Below are 23976 nucleotides of genomic sequence, written 5' to 3'. Positions count from 1 at the left end.
CTTATCTGTCTTAGCATAAGGACTCAATCAGGCTAGGCTTTTTAAAAGCATTTCTAATTAATTTTTTTTTTTTTGAGACCAGGTCTTGCTCTGTTGCCCAGACTGGAGTGCAGTGGTGCAATCACGGCTCACTGTAGCCTCAACTTCCTGGGCTCAGGTGGTCCTCCAATCTCAGCCTCCCAAGTAGCTGGGACTAGAGGCAGGCGCCACCACACCTGGCTAATTTATGTAGAGATGGGGTTTCATCATGCACAGACTGGTCTCAAACTCCTGGGCTCAACTGATCTGCTCACCTCGGCCCCCCAAAGTGCTGGGACCACAGGCTTAAGCCACCACATCCAGCCCCTAATGATATTTGCAATCAGTTCATGCCTTTTAAATAAGTATCTCTAATTTCTACTTCATCTTCTGTACACGTTTTTTTTTTTTAAACTGAGCTTATCAGATACAGTCATGTGTAGGCCCTCTGCTTTTCATCTTCATCAGTATAGTGGTAAACATAATTGCCAATTCACTATGGTTTTAATCAGAAAATATTTGTTAGTAATCATTGGAAAATTAGTTTTCGTAACTTAATGGTCTAGTGCAAGGATGTTTGCTTACCAGCATTGTTTCACGTTCTGATAATTCCGTGCAAGGTGACATAAGGATTGGGGGATAAAAGGAAGTAGAGAATATCTAATTGTTAAGTATAAGAGCAGTGTTCTAAAGAGTTTGCCTGCCTTTTTTAAATCTCAAACTGATATAATTTCGACTTAATTACAACAAATTAATAAAAGAGGATCAGATTATTTCACTAAACTATTTCTTCAGCTCCTGAATATTATGGTGCCAGGGTAGAAATGTCACCTCAGATAAGTTTTTAAAATCAACTCCAACAATGTAATTCTTTGTGCAATGCATTAGCTTAAAGTCCAAATCTGAAATTTGGTATGTTTGCAAAAATGATAGCCGTTTCTTTGCTTGGCTCACCATGCTATTTAGAAGAGTTTACATTTCTTTAAAAACATTTTAGAACAGCTAGAGAACAGTCAACATTTTAGAGGACAGTATTGAAAAGTGGACCCTGTAATATACAAATTATCTAAGGTTAGGAGAGTAATTTATTTTCATAATACTATGCTTAAAATACAAAATTATTTTTTAATATATGAAAAGTATTAAAGTAACACATGGTCTGGTAAACTTTAAATGCTAAAATAATGATATTAATACTATTCTACAAGCATTGATCTGTTTTAAATCCACATCTATCAATAAACTATTTTCACTAGCTATAGCACTTTGTGTTGACCTCACACTATAATGTGGAAAAAATATTCATTTTCATCAAAAATAAAATTAGGAATTGTTGGAATGCTCACTCAACAATACTGATATACCATTTGTAGAGTCCAAGGAAGTAAAACTCAGAGGTAATTGTGCTCTTGGGTAGAGAGATGAGTAAGAGTATTACCATTCTCAAAGAGCTTATCTTTTAAAGAATATAATAAAACACAAATTAAATAATTACAATGGTCAAATTAAAAGGATATCATATTAGAGAGCATTTAATTCTTACAAGGAGAATCACAGGAAAATTCCTGGAGGATTTCACATTTATTTAAGTGCCAAAGGATCAATAGTATATGACAGATGAATAGTTTCCCCAAATTAAATAACAAAAATGATTATAATAGAAAATGGCATCCACTGACCACATATTATGCGTTTATTATTCCTTTAAGTACATCACACATAATGTGTCAATTAATTCGTAGAGCAATCTTAAGGAGATATTATTTGTTCCATTTTACAGGTAAGGTAAATTGAAGTTAAATAACTTACCCAAGGACACACCTTGTGTAGAAGATAGGTAAACAATATGAACAAGACTATGGAAGTTCTTAAATGTTTTTACAAGGATGTTTGGTTTTTCTTCAGCAATGAAAACTCATGGAAGAGTTAATTTCAAGGGTTCTGGGGCTGGGAAATACGAATGTATTAAAAAGGAATGGAGAAAGACACAAAGAGGCTCCAGCTGAAGATATTACAATAGTAAGTGGAATTGATGATAGAGATCTAAACTAAGGGCAAATAGAAGAAAACCGTATACTGACAGAACTGATGGGGCTTCCCTGTTGTGGGAGGAGCAGTAAGGACCAGAAAAAGAGTCTATGTAAAGTCATACTATTTAAGAAGGTGGTCATGTATCCTTTCGGAAAAAGTTCCCATAAAAATCTGCTTTTAAGTTTTGCAATCTTTAACGTATACATCATTGTTTTAATTACCAGTATTTGGAACCACTTAGCTCTAAGCCGATACTTATTATATGATCAAAAATGTTGATGTCTTTATAATTTGCACTCCAGAAGCTATTTATGTGAACCTTCTTCTTTTTCTTTTGTATTATCTGCTCTCTTGCTTTCCTTGATCATTGCATGGAATTTATCTCATTTATCCCTCCTAAACTCCTACTCATTTACTTTCTAAAAGTATTTGAAGTATTTATTGTCCTGTCAATTCTTTTATAATCACTTTGTATCTTTCAGATTCTTTTTTTCCTACTTTATAAATTCATCTCTCTCTTTATTCAAAATCTCCCTTGCTGTGTTTCTAAATATGTGTTTCTCTTTCACATACAAATACCTAAATAATCAGGTCGATTTTGTAGACATCTGGTATTAAGTATGTTATTTATACTAACGTCAATAAACCAAGTTTAGAAGACTTACAATAATTTTGTTCATTTATCTTAAAGTGATTTCTAAATCAAAATAGGCATGCAAAAGGAACTGAAAATAAAACTTTGAAACATGATTAATTTTAATGTTTATCCACCAGCAGAAAAAATTTAATATGTAAATCCACCAGCAGAAAAAAAATTACCAAAACTAACATTTTACAGATTTTTAGTATCAAAGCACAATACATTTTTCATAGAAACAAATATATCACCATTATAGGTACCATGATATGGCAATATTTATATACAAGGTCATTTACCATTTAAAAAAAAAATCAGTGGCAATGGTGATGTAATACATTAGTTCATCTTTGTTCAACTTTTTGCTATTATACTTCCTGGCCTGCAGGAGTATTTGCCAGGATACAAAAGAAAATATGTGACCTCAATTTTAACAGTACATAGAAAGCTCTGGCTGCCCATGCTTAACCCTACATTTACTACATGATCACTAGGAATGTTTTCATACCACCACTCTGACTTTATTACATTTATTTTTAAGGCCATTCCCAAGGAATCAAACATTTTAACAGATTCATTTGGATATTAAAGGATTATTTTATATAAAATAAGAAGTGCAATATCAGAATTTAATATTCTATATGCCTAAATTAACAGAAAAAAAACTTGACAGTTATTAAGTGGAAAATTATTTGAGATTATTTGGAGTTGGTAATGGCATAGCATTGAACTGGGGAAAATGTGATAAGGTTTCTTTCAGTTTTAGAGTCGATTATTTTTAAATGCACTAGATGATTTTCTGAGGGCCATTCACATTCAATGTTTAGATTCATTTTATTAGTGGCATATACAAAGCACCATATAATATATGAAATGTAGAACAATCATGACTATGTAATTAACTGTAGAAATAACTGCTAAGAAAATATAGCAATATTTAACACAGGATTTCTAAAACCATTATATTTTCATTACTTTTCCCAAAGCTAATGTCCCATGTTTTATTTTATAGACTTTGTTTATCAAGATTTATATGCATTTGGCACCTTTTTGGGCTGAAAATAGTTGATGTACTCTGTACAGTAATGTTACAGTTTTATACAAAATTCAGAAATATTTCATTTGGAATAGTCTTTATGATCCTCTTCCAAGTATTCCGTTTCACACAACAGCAAACACTCTGAATGCCTTTCCTCCTGGAGGATTCTGTAAACTGCAAAAAAAAAAAAAAAAAAACAAAAAGTATATTGATGTCAGCTCTATACATAATCCTTCTTACAAATCATGCTTTCTTATGACAGTCAAGAAAGCAGCTCTACTAATCCAGATGGTCAACTTTCTTAGGCTACTATAATTTATAGTTATTGGAAAGCTCGAATGAGGATGACATAACTCTTTTAACTCTTGGTTCTATGCTGGGCTGCAAGTTTACTAATGACGTTTAAGATGATGTGTAATGGTAATAATAGTAGTCTCCACAGAACTTCACAGATTCTAGATCATGTTTTCCTATATTACCTCCTTTCATTCTAATAAAGCAGAGTTCAGCAGCTGTTATTCAATTTTAATGGGGAATACTGAGACTCAGATTTACAACTGATATGCACGGTTACAAGCTAAAAAGATAGCTGATACTTAGGCAATACTCTAGAGTGCTAGCTTATTATCATTGCCCAAGTCTGACAAAATTTAAATTACGTTGCTATCATACAGATTAATACTCTTAACATCTATAATTTCAAGGAAAATGTTAGTAAGGATATTTAATGGTCAAATCTGAAAGACCTAAGAATATCTTCACTGAAATGAAAAAATACACACACACACACACAGCATTCAATCTCATTTTGAAAGTACTTTTAAATAGAAGTTAAAAGTAATGCAGACTCATAAATTTTACTCTTTATTAAATTGTTTATATTTATTTAGCAACATAAATCATGGTATGTTTTGTTTAAATGTCTAAAAGTTAAAACAGATTGGTAGTACCATTAATCATTATTTATTCAAATCAACTGTAAGCTTTTGAAGCTTTTACATAAAGTTTTATTTTCTTAATAATTACAAAAGACTTTTGGAGATCAATAAAATAAATACTAAGAAAGAGACAAAGTGAAATATCTTTTATATATTTATTCATACAAGAAAAAAGGGAGAGAATTTGAGTGAGCAAAAATAAGGGTATCACAAGTGCGCACACACAAACATGTGCATGCATGCATGCCAGGTTTTTCATGCAAGTAGATGGCCAATCCAAAGCCATTTTATTTATGAGAAACAAACTGACTGAGTGCCTTAGAAAAATGAATGTGTTTGGTGTGTTTCCTTTTTGTACACAGTTAAATACTGGAATAACACATATCTCTGAGCCTACAGACTAAATCTGAGCTTTGAGATTTACAAGTTATATGAACTTGGGCACATCATTTAACCCCTCAGAGTCTCAGTTAACATATATATATATGTATATGTGTATACAGAAGTGTATATACGTATCTATATATGTGTGTGTATATATACACATTCACATATATACACAGAAACACACGTATATACATACACATACACATATGCATACTCACACATTATAGTCACACACATATACATATACACACATATATACACACATACATATATACACAGACACACATACATATACATACATACACACACACACACACACACACACACATATCTCCGGGTATAGGCCTGACATTTCAGGGCTGTCGAAGCTGAGCTAACATACTTAGAGTGCTTAGGAGCATCTAACGTCTGGAATATTCATAGTAGGTACTCAAAAATAATTATTATACTGTTTTATTAGGATATCACCTATTGTTTTATAGTTTTAAAATAAATCTAAGAATTTTGAAGCATAAATAAAACCATATCACTCAGTTTAGCTTATAAAATTGCATATCCAATTTTATAACTCAAAGATCCATTTTATATATTATTCTGTTTAAGGAGGCCATGAGCAGGTTGTAGAAATGTCACTTTCTCAACACTTACGTCTTGATATAGTCTAATATGAAAACAGATAATGCAGATTTGTATTTTTGCGAGGATGACACCCAGATGGTTATGTTGAAGGTAATCTAGATACCCCGTATGACACATCCTTTGGTGTACATGTGTGTGCTCTCCATTGGCAATTTTGAAGAACCCAGGAAATATCTAAAAGTTAGGGATTTTTCTATATACAAATAAATAGGACTTTTAATATTACTTTTACAAGTCATAATGATTTTAAAAATCACCATTGCTTCATTTATTTTAATATTTATTGATACCTGATAAAGTGAGTTACATGAATTTTCTCAAATCACCAAAATATATGACACTAGTGGGTGGGTTAAATAATATGAAAAATGACCTGAAAGAGTTCATTTATATCACACTAGGCGTCCAACTTCAAATCAATAAGACAATTTGGTTCTAGGGAAAATCAGACATTGTTTTTGTCAAATACTTTATCAGATAACTGGATTAGAGAAATATTCTGTGCCTTGCTCACCTAGAAAGAATTAAATATAAAACTAATCTAGAAAATCCAAAAGAGGATGAAAGAAAGTTCCTAATTATAAGATCAATTAACAAAAGAGTAGTTCTGACTTGTAATCCGATTTTCATGTTGATTTTTATAAGCCTGCAGGAGACAGGCACCTCTGGTACTACAGCTTCTCCCATCCCTGGAAGGCTGACTGGTACACAAGTGTGCAAAGGAACACACTGGCTCTGCCACTTAACTTTGAAAAAAATTAAAAATATTAAAGTGGGTCAACTGCAAAGCAATCATGAATACAGTGATAGATGGTATTTAAAAGTATACATACATATGTTTTGTTTTTACCTTTCTGAGAAGATTCCATTCTGAAAAGAAGCAATGTAGGTCTTTCTTTTGTCCACAGGCATTACATCAACATAACCACCGTGATTTCGAACCACTCCAGCATGTACTGCTGCTCTGCAGATACTGGACAGCTGAGAAGGTAAAGAAACAAACTGCCATTATTGGAAATTCCTGCTGGACTTGTCCAGCCCATTCTTCTATTATTAATAGACTGAAGTCGCTGACATCCTGATGTCATGGATAGTCAGTGAGCAGCTACAGGATGAGGTTTTGTGCATAAAAGAGTGTTTGAAACGTCACAAAGTCAAAGCCAATTTGGAGCAAGCCTGAAGGCCAACCTTAAAGGTGACTGCAACGGTAAGACCCCTCCCCAATCTAATCTAGCAAACACCTGTTCTGTCCAAACAGTAGGCTTTAGAGTATCAAAGCAATAAAAAGCAAATTAGCTTCTTTTATCTCTTCTAGGTCCTGCTTGTCATTCTTAAATGTTAGCCTTTGTTCTATACTGGGCTCACTCTGACCAAATGTTCATAGGTTAGATTATTCATCCCTCATGTATGTTCACTTTTGCCTAATACAAACTCCACCATAGTTCTGCATATGACTATGGCCCCTCTTCCAAAATACAAGAAATGGGGCAGTTTTTTTCTTAGTAAATAATATAATCTACACAGAGAAACTTTGCCTAAAAGAATAACCCTAAAAAGAAAAAAATGAAGAATCATCATAGCTTCTACCTAGATTTGTAATGCCTGTCAACTTAGTTTGAATGGTCTGACATGAAATACTAGGAAAGTCCTATGATTACATTGCACTAGTCATATAATCTGAATTGAATGGGATTTCTATGGAGAAGAAAATTGTTGTTTCAGGTCCAATACTTTTGAATTTTTAAAACTACTGAATTCTAAAAGTCAGATCATTTCTTTTGGCCCATTAAAATCTTCTCAAGATTTTAACATTTGCTTTAGTCCAAATGTTTTACCAAAATTTGTCAGCAACTAAGTACAATCCAAGGAAATCCAACCAAAGACAATATTTGAACTGTTTCAGTATAAAGCAATCCATGTCAAATGCCCATGGGTCTTTTCTGATCCCAGTGGTGTGTTCTTTTCTTATCTCTATGCACATGTGAGTGATTTAATATGCTTTTTAAAATAAGCATGTATATCTTACATGACCTTGCATTATTACTGTGTTGTGAACTCTAGAGCATCAGTCAGTATTTACTAGATCAGAGTCTGAATGCCAAGCTGTTTAATCCTTTCCATGCTTTTGCTGTATCGCAAAATACCATGTATCTAAAACCTGCATCCTTACTCAAAGACATTTTCTTCAACACTTAAAGTCCCATTGAATTATATTTGCCTCCAATATGGTTCTTAACAGATGGAATTAAAAATAATTCCGTGCACATTTCAGTATTTGTTCTGTTAAAAGGATATTAATCAGCATTTTCCCCAAGGCAACAAAAGTGCTTAGATATAACATTTACTAAGTCCAAGTATTTAATATGTTTTGAGACTACTGTATTGCCTGCAATTATAGATTCAGCAGGCATCCCTATTTGAGTTCAAAGGTCAGAAGACATTTTCTTTTCATACTCAGACTTTTTAAAAACTAATATATGATGAAAAGAATTATCTGTAAAAATAGAATTTTTTTAATGAATGCAGAAATATATAATAAACTATAAAAGTTCAAAGAAACAGAATGTACAAGGTCTAGCTCTATAAATGGAAGGAAAGAAAGAGAAAGGAAGGAGGGAGGGAAGGAGGGAGGGAGTCTGGCTGATTGATTCTCACATTTCCATCCTTTATTTGGAGAGATAATGTATTTTGTAGGGCCAGGAAGACTGGCTATTAACGATTGGATCTCTGATTTCGTACTTGCCATTTAACAGTAATCTTTATATTTCCAACTTACTCTTCAAAGGACCTATATAAGACACATATTATGCAGCCATTTCACTGAGGATAGAACGATAAAATGATCTCAAGATATGAGTTCCAACAAAACCTTAACTCTAGCAAATAGATGACTTTAAAGACATAGAAGTATACGGGATATTTTGAAAGACTTTCACTAGACATGACTAAAATTAAAAGTTCTCCTGCTTAAAGGGAAAATCTGAAAAGTATGATTTCTTTGGAAATCTCTGTTGAGTTCAGATATGCATATTCCTATATATTTATTAATCTACTTGTTTCAACAAATATTTATGTGCAAGGTACTTGGTTAATACCTGACTTAACTATGTGCTCTAAGCTCCGTTCAGGCAGGACATGCCTGTCTTGTTCACAGCTTGGCAGACATCAAATTAGTGATCACAAAATGATGAATGAATAACCCAGCTGCTGCCCTTGAGAAACTTACAAACTAATAAAAGAGATAGGGTAATAATCATAATATCCAATACAACAGGCTAAGTGCCAAAAGGAAAAAATGAAGTTATAGGGGTTGAAATAAGGGCAACTTCATACTTGGGTTGGAAGGTCCAGCAACGCACCCTCACAGAGAAAGTGGCAATAATTTAGGTTTTGAAGAATGACCACAGTTTTGACATAAAATTTGCAAAAATACTGTATTTCAACAGAGGCAAGAATATAAGCACAAATGTGAAGACTAGTACATTCAAGATACCAGCAGGACTTTTCAGTGGCACATAAGACCAGTGCAAATCTGAAGCTTGAGAGAGACTCAGAATTGGAGAAAAACTGCAAAGGTAAAGCTGAACTGAAAAAAATCTTGGTAAGTAAGCTCACCAAGAGAAATAGGTGGTAATGTACATATTCAGGCCTCTTTACATGATCAAATTCCCTTAATATTCTATTGAATATGTGCATAAGACATTTCCTAAATTTGCATTTGTAACTCTCTGGCTTAGAAATCTGTAATGGTTTCTAAGTGTTTGCCTCATAAAACGTAAACTCATCAGCATGCACTTTCAGACTTTGTCTACACACTGATGTGAGCTGGATTCCTCTCTCTCTCAGACTAACTTGGTTGAAGCCCCTTTTCGTTCCGATTCTCAGCAGCTTAGAGACAAAGCTATCTGCTAGTCTGATGTGCAGCTCGTTGACTCTTAACTCCGTTACTTTGTAAATGTCACTTATCCCACTAGAACACGTTCCCTGATCCTCTTTACCAACCAACACTAAAAACCTGGCTCAACAAGCACTTAACAGGCCTGGCACCTTGGAAGGCCAAGGCAGGAGGACTGCTTGAGGCCACACCAGCCTGGGCAACACAGTGAGACCCCATCTCTACAACAACAGAAAAAGAGCCAGGCATGGTGTCATGTATTTGTTCTTCTAGTTACTTGGGAGGCTGAGGCAGGAGGATCACTTGAGCCCGAGTTTGAGGTTAAACTGAGATATGATCATGCCACTGCACTCCAGCCTGGGCCATCACAGCTCATATTCCTTGTCCAACCCCACTAAAGTCATCTCTTACAACATCCCCTCAACTAGTTCTTTTGCATATATTTTAATGTAGCATCTTTATGACTCTATGCTACATTTTAAATGGCCGTTTGGCAGTGAAGATATTGTTTCAACTTTTGACAAATTCTTAATTATCCAGTTCAGACTTCAAATACTAAAGAATCAAAAGAAAAACAAAACACATTTTCCTTCCCAACAATAACTACAGACTATTTCATTATGTGTCTTATATAAAACATATGGGGAGAAAGTGAAGAAAAATTTTGTCAAATAATTATACACTCATATGGTACATATGGATATTAATTTTTCAGTGATATGGATGTTTAACTCTTCTGAGAATGCACATTAACAAAGTCTGTTTATTCACTCTGTATATAAATGTACATATATACATTTAAATGTGTCTATACATTTATATATATACATGAATGTTAAGAGCTGTATAAATTAGGATACTTACATCAGAATAAACTCGAGTTCCAATTACACGAGCATAATGTGGATTTGCTTGCATACAGTTACGAGGACAGTATACTCTGAAAAAAATAATATATTATATATATATTAAGTAAGGTGGTTACTTAAGTCTTTCTTATTAGTAAAACCACAGATATGCATACACAAAGTAAGCTCAACATTCTAAACCCTACTCATTTTTTCTCCTGAAATAGGTCAATTGTACAAGCCCAAGCAGTAGACACAATTGCTTCTGTTTATCTATCTTTTGGCATAAATGTCATTTAAAAAAAATTAGTTAGGAAGCTTTCTAATGTGGGGATTTGAAGCCAAAAGAAACATCAGAAAGCATCTCAATGTATGAGAAGTTGGTACCCAATGTATCTGTAGAATTTAGTAAACCAATAACTTGGAAAATCTGAAATCATTGTCTGCCTCATACATCTCATAGTTTCTCTTCTTTATATTCACATCTTTGGAATCTCATCCAATTTCATAGTTTTAATTATCATCTTTAAATGGCTGATTTCCAAATTTACATTTCCAGTTGGGACATCTCTTAATTCCATACTTGAATATCCTACTGCTTATTCAACATCTCCACTTAGCTATAATAAACATCTCAAACTTACCATGTATGGAACCAAATTCCTAATCTCCTTCTCTAGTTCCCAAATCTGTTCTTTCCATAGGCTTCCCATTGCAATAAATGGCACCTCCATGATTCCAAGTGCTCAGGCCAGAAACCTTTCTATCCTCAATCCCTCCCTTAATCTCACACCTTACATTCAACCCATCAGCAATTTCCATTGGCTATACATGAAAACATATCCAAGATCAGAGCATCCCCAAGCACCTCAATCATAGTAACTCTGGGCTCTATCATCTACTGTCTAACTTACTGCAATAGGCTCTTCTATTTTTCTTCTATGGTCTCCCTGCTTCCAATTTGGCCCTCTCCAATCTGTTTTCCATACTTATATTAAAACGTACAAGTCCAGCCAGGCGCAGTGGCTCGTGCCTGTAATCCCAGCACTCTGGGAGGCCGAGGTGGGTGGATCGCCTGAGGTCAGGAGTTTGTGACAAGCCTGGCTAACATGGTGAAACCCCGTCTCTGCTAAAAATACAAAAATTAGCCGGGCATGGTCCTGGGTGCCTGTAATCCCACTACTTGGGAGGCTGACGCAGGAGAATTGTTGGAACCTGGGAGGCGGAGGTTGCAGTGAGCTGAGATCATGCCACTGCACTCCAGCCCGGGCAACACAGCAAGACTCCATCTCAAAACAAAACAAAACAACAACAACAACAAATGTACAAGTCCAAACACATCATTCCTCTGCTCCAAATATTCCAGTGGCTTCCATCACATTCAGAGTAAATGACAAGAGCCTCAGGAAGGTCAATAAGCCCTGCATCTTCTATCCTCACTGCCTTTCCAACTTTATATCTTACTCCTTTCCCACTTTCTCACCCTGCTCCAGTCACATGGGCCTAATGGTTATTCCTCAAACACACACAATAGGCTTCTGCCTTAGAGCCTTTGCATTTATCTTCCTCTCTGCATGGAATGCACTTCCTCCAGAAATCCTACTGCCTTACTGATATCTGGTTGGCTTAGCTCACTTCAAAGACATTTCCAAACACTTTCTTTGTTGTTCAGGCTCTAATACAATATGACCAAAAGCTTTTTATTAAAACGTAGGATCCAATTATCAATATTTAATCAATCACATGATATTTTTAAAAATCTACTCCCAAAGTTCAAAAAACTGTCAAACGGCACTTTACTTTTAATCAAGTGGCTCGTCTGCATTCACACACACACACACACACACACACTCATCACTAAAAGGAAACACAAACTAAAACTGGAAAACACACAATTTTAAGTAGTAAATGAGACTGTTAACATAACTACATGATAATCATTAGTGGATGATAGCATCAACAATTTTCCTAAAAGTATTCTAAATATACTTCAGTTGAAACTACCCTTGCCAATTGAAGCAGATCTTCCTTAACATAGCTTCTAAGAAATAGTTTTTATTTCTAAAATTTGTATAACACTGTATACTCTAGAGTGTATATACTTCACATAACATGGAAACCAGAACCATTTAAATATAATAAATCCATCTGAGTTTCTATAACTTTGAATTAAAGGCTTGATTGTTATAAAAGATGCTGTCTGGGGTTTCTGCAGGAAGAAGGGTGTCCCCTTTGACTGGAAACTGATCTTATTGTATTTGAGAACTGCTAGGCATTCACCATCATCCTTATGGCTGTAAAATCACTTGCTCTGCATGCTCTGCAAACTTTATCTTGCCCATATTCAGCTTCTGGTTTGTGGAATGCCAAAGTCAGTAGTCCAAGTTGAGTTAGTTTCTACTTAGATGAGTTCAGGTAAAACAAAGATTGGGGGAAGTTTTTTGCTTGTTTGTATTCCAATCTGTTTTTAACAGCTTGTTACATACTACTGAGAAGGTAGGTACTGGTCCGGTAAACTTTTTTTTTTTTTTTAACCTACAATTTGCCGGTAAACTTTGAATGAAAATGCTGACATACCTTAATATCTACTTTTACATCTTGAGCATTCAGTAAATTTTAAAGATCTAATTGTTTATAGGTATATGTAAAACTGGATAACATTTCTTATAATTTTTATAAGACACTAAGTAATAATTACTACATAGCCACCAAATGGTTACTAAATAATAGTTAGATAGTTTATTTTGAATCGTTCTACCAGACATGGAAACTTTCAAGGACATGACTTGCAGGAATCTTGTTTCTTCGAGGTCTTCTTGAGCTAATTTCATTAATTTATTTATTGTCGTTTTTTCTCCAGAATAGACTATGCCTCAGCCTACTTAAGTCATATGAAATTCTAAAAGAAATATACCAACTACATGGTTCCCTAAAAGTTATAACCTGTCATATAAATAATATCATTATAACCCAGTTTATGAAACTATTAGAATTTTTTTTCTTTTTTTTTTTTTCTGAGACAGAGTCTCGCTCTTTCGCCCAGGCTGGAGTGCAGTGGCGCGATCTCAGCTCACTGCAAGCTCGGCCTCCCGGGTTCACGCCATTCTCCTGTCTCAGCCTCTGGAGTAGCTGGGACTACAGGCACCCGCCACCACGCCCGGCTAATTTTTGTTTGTATTTTTAGTAGAGATGGGGTTTCATCGTGTTAGCCAGGATGGTCTCGATCTTCTGACCTCGTGATCCACCCACCTCAGCCTCCCAAAGTGGCTGGGATTACAGGCGTAAGCCACCATGCCTGGCCAAAACTATTACAAATTTTACACAGGAGAAACAAATGACAATTTTGTTTCACTGAAATAAAAAAAAAGGGAGAAGCTTTTCAGACTACTTAAGGTCAATATTATGCATAAATTGTCATTTCTATGGATTTATTATGTTGGTAACAGTAAAGGCTAAAATGAATTTTAAAAATTTATATCATTTTCCTTATTTCGATGTTTTGCTTTCTGAAACAAGCCAAGAAATAGGGAGCTTTTTATTAATGCTTTACTTGATTTATCCCTTTTGCAATAATATTGATATAGTTTGTTTTGTAGTTATAAAATTACCCTTTATTGAGCATCTACTAGTGACAGCCTTTATGTCAGAATGCTCTACAGAGACTCTCCTTATTATTTGGTCCTCATAAACCTAGTCACATGGCTGACATAAGGCTAGGCATAATATTCGTACTTAGTAGGTATTTAATACATATTTATAAATTTAAATTCTAAAGTTCCTGGGTTTTTTTCACATATTATGATGCTAAAATTTACCAGCTTCACCTAGCAATACATCTTTACTTTTTTCTATAAAACTGCAATCTGTAAGTGTAGGGGTCTTGAGAATTCTGAAAAAAATATTTCTCCAAAATTGACTAAGACTACAGAGCAAACAATGATCTAATCAAATGTGTGAGCCTTATAAGAGGATAATTAGTCAAGCTCTAGTAACAGGAGATTGTATTTTTATCACAAAAATATTCAGCATATAATTCATTGGTGGTCAAATGGTAAAAAGTATATGATGCACTTCACCCAGTAAGAGGTCCTCAAATTATCCTACATACTTGGTAATCTGCTGATTTCAGCCAACGCACAAGCTGAAGAATTTTAAAATTCTCAATTAGCATTCACCAAGTTAGCTGACCAAAAATATTACAACAGCAGTCTTGCATTAGTAGAGACAAATGATTTGAAAGGAAACAGGCTATTTGTATGTGAGGACATTTATTGTTTATATCACATCTGTAACTTAGAAACTGACAGAAAATGAAGTACTCTGTTATATGAAGATCACAGTCTTCCGTTATAAAGATTCCGTTATGTACCTTGTGAACAGCCAGTCCCATTCTTTAAGTGAAACGTTGCTTTCATTTTAAAAGGGTAAGTAATGATGTTTTTCCAAAGTAGATAAACTTTTCCATAAAAATTAAGCTCCTTAAATTTTTAGACAAAAATGTTTTGTCAAATTACAATTATATCTTTAAATCTCATTACTAGTTTTTAAAAGTAGTGTGGATATTTGCATTAATGGAAATAGTGTGTGTAGAACTAAGACTGGATATATGGAGACATACTTTATTTTTCCTAGCTACTGATTATGGATTAAACCATAATACTTCTAACAGTTTTCATCTTAGCTTGGCCAAGATAAATAAAGCTTTTTTCATTATTTTATAGTATATAAATTCCATTATAATCTTGTAAAAGAGAATATAAAAAAACAAAAATAAAAGAAAGGTAAAGATGGGCTTTTTAACTTACCAAATGCAATCAGATTGATCTAATTTAAAAAACTGGATAATGATGTTAAAATATGAGTTATGCCACTTTAGTTTCTGTTGTAAGAAATTGTTATGAACTGAATGATTTTGTCCCTTCAAAGTTCATATGTTGAAGTCTCAATCCCCAATTTGACTAACTCGGAGACAGGGCCTTTATGAAGGTAATTAATGTTAAATGAGGTCATAAGGGTAGGCTCCTCATCCAACAGGATTAGTGTCCTTATAAGAAGGGATGTAAGAGAGTGAGCTCTCTTTCTCCCTCCACCATGTGAGGACACAGAGAAGGTGGCCATCTGTAGACCAGGAAGAGAGCCCTCATCAGGAACTGAATCAGCCAGCACCTTGATCTTGAACTTCTCAACCTCCAGAACTGTGAGAAATAAATTTCTGTTGTTTACACCACCCAGTCTATGCTATTTTGTTACAGCAGCCACAGCAGACTAATAAAGCACTCTTTGTATCACAGATGAACATACAGATTACATGCATAAACCCTGACATTATGAAATAGCAAAGAATACTTTTGCATTTTGAGAAAGTACACTAGGCCTGCCTGGAGTGCATGTAGTTTATGATGTTTCATTGCTCCCTCCTGCTTAGAAGTTCAAGATTATACAACTTTTGAATCCCAGAGACATCAGAATTTCAGGCAAAAACAGTTATCACAGGGCCAAAGCCCCCTATGTGTACACTGGTTTACCTTGGGCAATGTGAAGCAGGCTTATGAAATGGACAGAGCTGTTCCACAGTTGTTTCACAAGTCACAGCCTGAACTGAAGAATTAAAACACAAAACAATGAGTGAATCCTTTGAAAGCAGTAACATACTACACAGTACTAAGAAAATAAGATGAAGAATGTGCTAACCTGTTACTTTAGAGACTGTGAAGGAATTAGCAGACTGATATTTGCTGAAGGTAAAAATACAGAAATGTTAATTATTTTCATATAGGCATCAGCAGCAGCAGCCATCATTTCTGGTATCTTTCAAGTCTATGAACACTTAATTTTCTTTTTAAACACTTACTAAAATAGACAAGTAGCAATATAAGAATACATCATCAGTTTTATGCTAAATCCATATTACCATCAGGTATTAACCAAATCAACACCATTCTTCAGGTAATCTCTTTTCATTATTGATCTCAAAAACATATAGATAATAGCATAGAGCTATATATATATATATATTTGAATCAAATATATATATATAAAATATATTTGATTCCTATCAAAATTAAAACCCTCAAATACTAATTTCCTGCCTCCACGGGACCAAGCTATTTAGTCTTTCACAACAGGAAATACAAGACAATGTTGTGAAAAGACTACAAAATAATAAGTAACTAAGGGAGCGTCCATTATTCCTTTTTTGTTCCCCCTAGTATCTAGCAAAATTATACAGTAAAATGAATAAACTTCTCCTCATCACATGCATTATTAAAAAGCTGAAATATAAGATTAGGCACACAATTATACATCAAAATTTTAATAGGTTTATATAACATCTGTTGCAAAAGGTAAGGCTTATTTGTGATGGTACTTTAACATGGTACACTCTCTGAATACATTAGCTCAGAACTGAAGGTGTAAAATTTCAACAATTCTTTACTTCCATCAGCTTCAAATTCTGTATTTAATATTCATCATCTATAATGTGTCCAAAAGAAATAACATTCTTTGAGGCATAAAATATACAATCTATTAAATATAGCCTTCAAGTTTCAAGAGAATTTCTATAATAGAGATAACTAAAAATTAAGAGGAAAAAAAGTAAATAACAGGATAAATGTCCTTTAACAGAACACCCACTGCTTGGCTTACTAAAGCTAATAACTAATATTTATTACTTATTGAAAGTAATAAATGTTTTCCAAGTTAATAGGTTAATTAATGAATATTTCTATAGAACTTCAGGCCAAGTGTGGTGGCTCACGCCTGTAATCCTGGCACTATGGGAGGCTCAGGCTGGTGGATCACTTGAGGTCAGGAGTTTGAGACCAGCCTCGCCAACCTGGTGAAACCCCATCTCTACTAAAAATAACAAAAATTAGTTGGACATGGTGGCACGTGCCTGTAGTCCCAGTTACTTGGGAGGCTGAGGCAGGAAAAGTTGAACTTGTGAGACTGTCTTTAAAAAAATTTTTTTTTTGGCTAAAAAGAGTTATCACTAACAGCTAAAAACCACCCTTCAAGCCTTTTAATAAGACTGTATAAGCCAGATGTGGTGGCTCACACCTGTAATCCCAGTACTTTGTGAGGCTGAGGCGGGTGGATCACCTGAGGTCAGGAGTTCAAGACCAGCCTGGCCAACATGGTGAAACCTCGTCTCTACTAAAAATACAAAAATTAGCTGGGCATGGTGGCACGCACCTGTATTCCAGCTACTTGGGAGACTGAAGCAGGAGAATCGCTTGAGCCCAGAAGGTGGAGGTTGCAGTGACCTGAGATCACACCACTGCACTCCAGTCTGGGTGACAAAAAACAAAAAACAAAACAAACAAACGAAAAACAACAATAAAAAAAAGACTGTATAGGAGATCATTCCACAAATTTTTGAGCGTTCCTAATAGTTTTTTATAGTTATTAATTCTAACTTAACCCCACTGTGAAGTTTCATGCAACTGTATTGTAACAAAATAGACAATGTCAAATTTCCTAAGAAAAGGAGTTCTGTATGAACTTCAGTAATGTTTACTGTTTTACTTAGAGGGAAAAAAAAGACACTAAAGAGGTATTTCAAAAGCCTCCATTTTTCTACTTTCTATACGGTACATGTAATGCACAGTGTTTTGGAATAAGGTATTTGGTACACTTAATAGGAGAAACATTAATAAAATTAAATGCTTTTATATTGGGATACTTTTAAATGGACAAAAGAAAGATGACATAGCATAATACATATTTAGAGAACTTTTCAAAATGCTCTTTTCTCTAATGTAATTTATCTTATCAACAAAGTTACTGTTGCATGAAATAAGCCATTTTCCCTAAACAGGACAGGAAGAATATGCAAATTACTTACCCTTCTCAGGGTATTTTCTGTCAAGCTAAAAAATGTATTGCTTTACATTGGGAATTAACTGTAAATTTATACATTTTTAATGAAACTCAAAAATTTGGAGTTTTAGCATGCCCATTAAAAGCAAAAGAGTTCAACTTTGACCTTAAATGCGTTATCTTCTTTTTGTCTAAGGAAACTACAAGCTAAAATGAACCTTGAAAATAACCAAATTCTTTCTTCTTAAATTATTCTATGCTTTGCTCTAAAAAAAAAATGTGTTAGCTCACTGTTACAATTTAAAATTATCTGGTCCAAAAGATTATTTTGGTACTTACCCAATTGTTTGAATGCCATTTCTATTGGACTTGATGAAATAATGCTTTCTTCCTTGTCTAGTGATATCTACCCAGCCACCATCATTGTCTATTATACCATAATGAATTGCAGCTCTACAGATGCTGGATTGCTTGGAAAAAAGGAGGAGATAAAAAGATGTTAAAAATATTAGAGTTCTGCATAAGTCCCAACTTATTTACCACTTATGTGACTTTCAATTAAATAAACATTTCTGAGCAAAATATCTATACTTATGTAAGGTGTTATTTTGCACAATAAAAATCAAATATTACATGGAATGACTCTATCCTCAAATAATTACATTTATAACACTTACCATTTCATAATGTACACTGCCAATAACTTTAGCTTTACTATCCAAACAGCCAGCAGGACATTCGTACCTAAATAAAAGTAATTGGGCACAAAATTTAGTTTCTCTGAATGTCAGTACAAAATAAAAATATTTATTATATTCAATTAATTTTCAAAATAATAACAAATATTACCTATTGCAGGTTGTTCCTTTGCACTGATCTCTTAATCTTACTTCACAAGAAACAATTTGGGCTACAAAGAAAAAAATACCTAAATAACTTAAATAATATAAAAGCAGTTGTAGTTCATTATATATAGCCTAATGACAAAATTTTTTCCATTCTAAAAATGTTCAAATTAATAAAATCTTGATGGATATACCATTTATGTACTTTGAAAATTTTTATAAGTAATATGGAGGTCTTACACATTTGCTGTGTGCTTATGACTTCATTTCTGCTACTATCATCTGATCTTGTCCGGACATGGGTGTCATGGACTTGTGACTGCTGTCGTTCTATTTCATTTGTTTCCTCTTCTCGAGGGGGATAATACCTGTCTGACCCTTCTGTTAGAGAAAGCAGATTTAGGAAATATTAACCCTATTTTACATGTGCATGAATTATCAAATAATAATATACTTTAATACTCCTATTTAATATTTAGAACTAGAAAAATCAGTACTGTTTTTCTGCACAGGTTTTGGCTTAAGGTGGTGATCTTAGGTACTGCAGTGGAATAAATGAACACACACAAGCCTTTAAGTCCTTGATTCATTTATGTTAATGTTCGACTAATATTCAATGAAGCCACTTCTAAACTTTGCTTATATTTCAACATATCATTGTTTGATTTTCATAATGACACCATGAAATCTACACAGTGATCTAATAAGGTTATGGCTTAGCAAAATCAAATTTGTTTTCAATTAAAATCATATTCTTAATATTTTCAGGAGGATCACATTTAGACTTCTCCCAAATGGAAATGTGGCCTAAAGAAGGATTTACATGCCCTTATTATTTACGACAAAATCCATGTCCATAGAGTTTTTTTCCTTTAGAAGAAAATTCAATGTGCAGAAATTTAAACTTGAGTATGGAGAGTAATTTCAAACTTTGAATTTAATGTTTATTTCCAGACTGGCCTTTATCAAAGGCTTGACAATGGCACATTTTGGAGAGGTGTATAATTTTGATGCATGCCCAAGAACTCAGAACCTAAAAAAAAAGTATGAAGTCACAAGAAAGTCAGCTTTAAGTAAAAGATAATGGTCACCGGGGAAGAGGCAGGTAGGTTGGAGGTTTGGACACAGAGAATATGACAAACACCCACACAAGGAAAAAATGCTGCAAACGCTTCTAGGAATTTTAAAATGGCTTACACAACAGAGGGACATATATGGCACTTCTTGTCTACTCATTTTAGTTAATGCGTCATTAAGGGAAAAAAAGACACGTGTCATTATGAGCACTAAAAAAGGGCTGCAATTGTTCAAGTATTTCCTAATACACACTTCGTCTACATTATTCCTCTTTTAGTCATCAAGAAAAAAGTACAAGGCAGTAAAAAATGTTCACTTGAATGCACAAGTGCATGACTTTTCACAAAGCTTTGTCATAACAGTTTATCTTTATGTGCTATAAACAGGACACCATATTTACTTTTTAAGATATCAAATGCATTTGACAGTACTACTTTTATAGTAGTTTTATATTACTATTATACTTTTCCTATTATTTTAGCATGACAAATTGAATAGTGTGCAGTGAGAAGTGAAAAATCAACATAATTCATTGAGCATGGTTCAATAAGATACACAAAGGGGTATTTTGTTAAAAATGTTTAAAGTGCTAAAAATAAATTGTGTTAAGTTGCTAAATCCTTTAAAAAAAGATGACAGTTATGGAAATAACTCTAGTCGACCATACATCAAGATGACTCTTTTTAAGAATATAAATATACTTGTCATTCTGGGGTAATTTCAAAGTAGAATCAGAAATAGTTACCTGAAATAACCATGGAACTTTAAAATTTTCATATAACAAACTTATTAGTAATATAAATATTTGTAAAAGATTTCTTCAAAATATTTGAAATAGAGTTCTAGATACTTTTCGTGTAATCATTAAGTGCACTTCTGGCTTTTTTAAACATAAGTAATGCAGGAGCTGGATTAAAATATAAATCAACATGAATACCACAACACAATAGCACTTACCTTTGTAGCACAGATTTTCTCTACAGCCCCCTCCAAAACTAGGTGGGCAAGCAGAACAGGGCCGCCCATGTTTGTAAGGGGCATGGCCCCACCAGTTTCCCCTTTAAGAGATGATACGCTCTATTAAAAAGTAGTCTAATGGCATAATTTATAAAACATTGTGAAACATCACTATATATGAACATTCTAAGTAATTATTTTGGTGTATAGATTTAAGACATTCATATAATTTATTATAGAGCCCTTCTGGTTACTAGGTTTAAATATAAATTACTGCCTCATTTTGAAAATTTACAAAGTAATTTATAACACATATTGTTAAAAATTACAAAATCAAACTTTTGCAGAAAGCCAAACTCTGCCATGGAATATTCACTATATTCCATTTACTTTAATAAAAACACATTATTAAACTTGAATTTGACCCTAAATATGATTGTGTCACATTGTTAACATAATCCCTTAAATGGTCTTTACACAGATGAAAATACATTTCTCAATTAATGTATAGTTGTTAATCTCTAATAAATAACAATTATTCAATATTTATGGATAGTATAGTGAGTAAAACCAAAGACATAAAAATATGGTTCCCATATTCACAAAGATTATACTTTCATATTTCATATCCCCCTTTATGCATTTATTTTATGCATTAGGCAACTACAATTGTTGCCATATTAAATAAACAGAATTAAAATAATACACTTCATTCAGTGATACACACTGAAAATGGGGAACAATCAGGAACGTAAAGGTATTTTCATTTTGTTAAGAAAAATGTACATCTGAACGTAGTGTTTTGTCTACTCACTTTGGGGAGTAATTGCACACCAGGTAGACAGCTTTGGGCCATATCTGCCCCCAGATGTTCATGTTATGACACAAATTAATGGCACAACCGATTCTGTTACTAGTTGCCCACACGACCTATGTTAGAAAAATGAAAGGCTCAGAAAAAGCAGGCTGAAATGAAATAGGACAACACTTCTGAGAGAAAAATGCATAAAATTTGAATGTGAGAAGCCAACGTTTATCATTCAAAATGAACTGAGATCAAATCAAAAAGGGTCTTTTTCCTGAGACCTTGAGTAATACCTAATTCAATTTTAAAAACAGAGCTACAGAAAAATAACTGTGTCTGGTTATAAAATGCAAGCATTTTCAAATGCAAATTTAGTAAATAATTCAAAAGTTACATCCTCACAAACCTAATGTCATATTAACATTTCTATGAAGAAACTTTTCTGACAAAGGAACAGAAAATCACATCCTAAACAGCAAATACTGGAGCAAAAATTTACATGTTCAGATTTCTTATACAACATGATCTTTTCATCATGCCACTGGTTATCAGGTAGTTTGATGCTGGTCAATCTTATCACATGCAAAAGCATACAGAACAATCAATCTGCTTTATATTCACTGATAATAAGTCTGATCAGCAGTGAGCTTTATCAATCTGCCTTTAGTTGTTTGATCTGGAAGTTTAGAACATACCAATTGTGAACACGAAATATAAATATATATATATATATATATGTTGCACATGTAAATATTGAATGTCATTGGTAAATAAAACTATATTTTTATTCCTTGAGATAAAACTTTGACACTGAAGATGGTAAATTTCCCCCCATATTACTGGGGCTATATTAAAAATGTTTGACATGCAAAATCACTGAAATAATGTCTTTTTAAGTAGATGTTTGGACTTTTTTGTGTGATAATTATTTTCATTGTTTATAGAACTTTGTAAGCCAATTCAACATAATCAATATCCATATAAATTTTTTTAATAACCATATTAAATAAGAAAGACAAGTTCACTAGCCTAATTTCTTTCATAGTTATATTAACTCAATTTGGGGGAATTAAGTATAATACCCCCCAAACATACCTGTGTATAATGTGTACATACAGGGCCAGAACACCTGAATGGACAATATGGGTTGCATTCATGTTCATATGGGTAGCTAAAGTCTTTCACTTCATCATACCACGATTGTACATGAAACGTCGGGGGCCTATATCTATTAGAAAGAAAATAGTCACAGAGGGCAAGCAAAGTTGGAGAAAATACAAAACTAAATATTGCAAAATACATTGGTATAATTTGGTAGAAAGACACTTTGGCGTAAATTATTAAACTTAAATTTTTATGCCCATTACATTACTAATAAATAGATGATTTACATTAAAGTCTAAAAAACTGCTGATTGTTCTGGTGTGGCATTTATTTTTTGTTACTTGTTTCGTGATTACTTTTCTTTCAGGCACCAAGTCTTTGAAAAATTGTACTGATGAATTAATAAGGACTTCATTTTAAACACTTATGTTTTCAGAAAGAAAAAGTTGTGCTTTAAGATACCTTCCCCAGTGTGCTCCCAAATTCTGTCCAATTGATGGAAGCAAGCTTGCAGGTCCATGTTCCCACAAGCAACTTTCAGCCCAGGATTCTGCAGATCTTTCCAGCTCTACATCCCATGTCTACAGTTTAAAACAAAAGCAAAATGTGCACATGTAGCATCTGGACACTTCTTCAGAACACAGCATTGAGCAGTTCTTACATTTTCTTCTTTCTTTCTTTACAAAGTCAACAACATAGTCTGGATTCTCATCAGACTCAAAAGTCATCTAAGTTTTTGCACTGGCCTCCAAATCAATCTCCCTGTCTCTACCTCTTAACCCTCCAAATTGCCCCATACGTGTTTAGAATTACTTAAGTGAACACGAATATGCTGAAGTGATTCCTCTGTCTAAACACATAAAACAAATCCCCATATACATAAAGTCCAAGGTCCGGGGTCCCACTCTTCCCTATCATTAAGCATACAAGTC

At 33.7% G+C, this 23976-nt stretch overlaps 1 protein-coding gene across 1 annotated transcript in view; it reads right to left on the bottom strand.

Moving 5' to 3' along the window:
* Positions 1-1534: 1534 nt before the first annotated feature.
* CRISPLD1 (cysteine rich secretory protein LCCL domain containing 1) overlaps positions 1535-23976 on the bottom strand; it is a 50620-nt gene continuing 28178 nt past the window's right edge. Inside the window, exons 3-15 of the mRNA XM_519815.7 lie at positions 23507-23625; positions 23036-23168; positions 21950-22065; positions 21136-21236; positions 19342-19482; positions 19106-19166; positions 18934-19000; positions 18596-18726; positions 16124-16167; positions 15958-16030; positions 10449-10524; positions 6540-6670; positions 1535-3899 (exon numbers count right to left, since the gene is read on the bottom strand). Coding sequence (XP_519815.3) covers positions 3848-3899; positions 6540-6670; positions 10449-10524; positions 15958-16030; positions 16124-16167; positions 18596-18726; positions 18934-19000; positions 19106-19166; positions 19342-19482; positions 21136-21236; positions 21950-22065; positions 23036-23168; positions 23507-23625 — 1245 coding nt within the window. The 3' untranslated portion in view covers positions 1535-3847. The remainder of the gene's footprint in view (positions 3900-6539; positions 6671-10448; positions 10525-15957; positions 16031-16123; positions 16168-18595; positions 18727-18933; positions 19001-19105; positions 19167-19341; positions 19483-21135; positions 21237-21949; positions 22066-23035; positions 23169-23506; positions 23626-23976) is intronic.

Source organism: Pan troglodytes, chromosome 7, assembly GCF_028858775.2.
Source record: "Pan troglodytes isolate AG18354 chromosome 7, NHGRI_mPanTro3-v2.0_pri, whole genome shotgun sequence".
In the NCBI taxonomy this organism is placed as follows: domain Eukaryota; kingdom Metazoa; phylum Chordata; class Mammalia; order Primates; family Hominidae; genus Pan; species Pan troglodytes.
The sequence above is the reverse complement of the archived record's forward strand: the minus strand, read 5'-3'. Positions and strand labels throughout refer to the sequence as shown.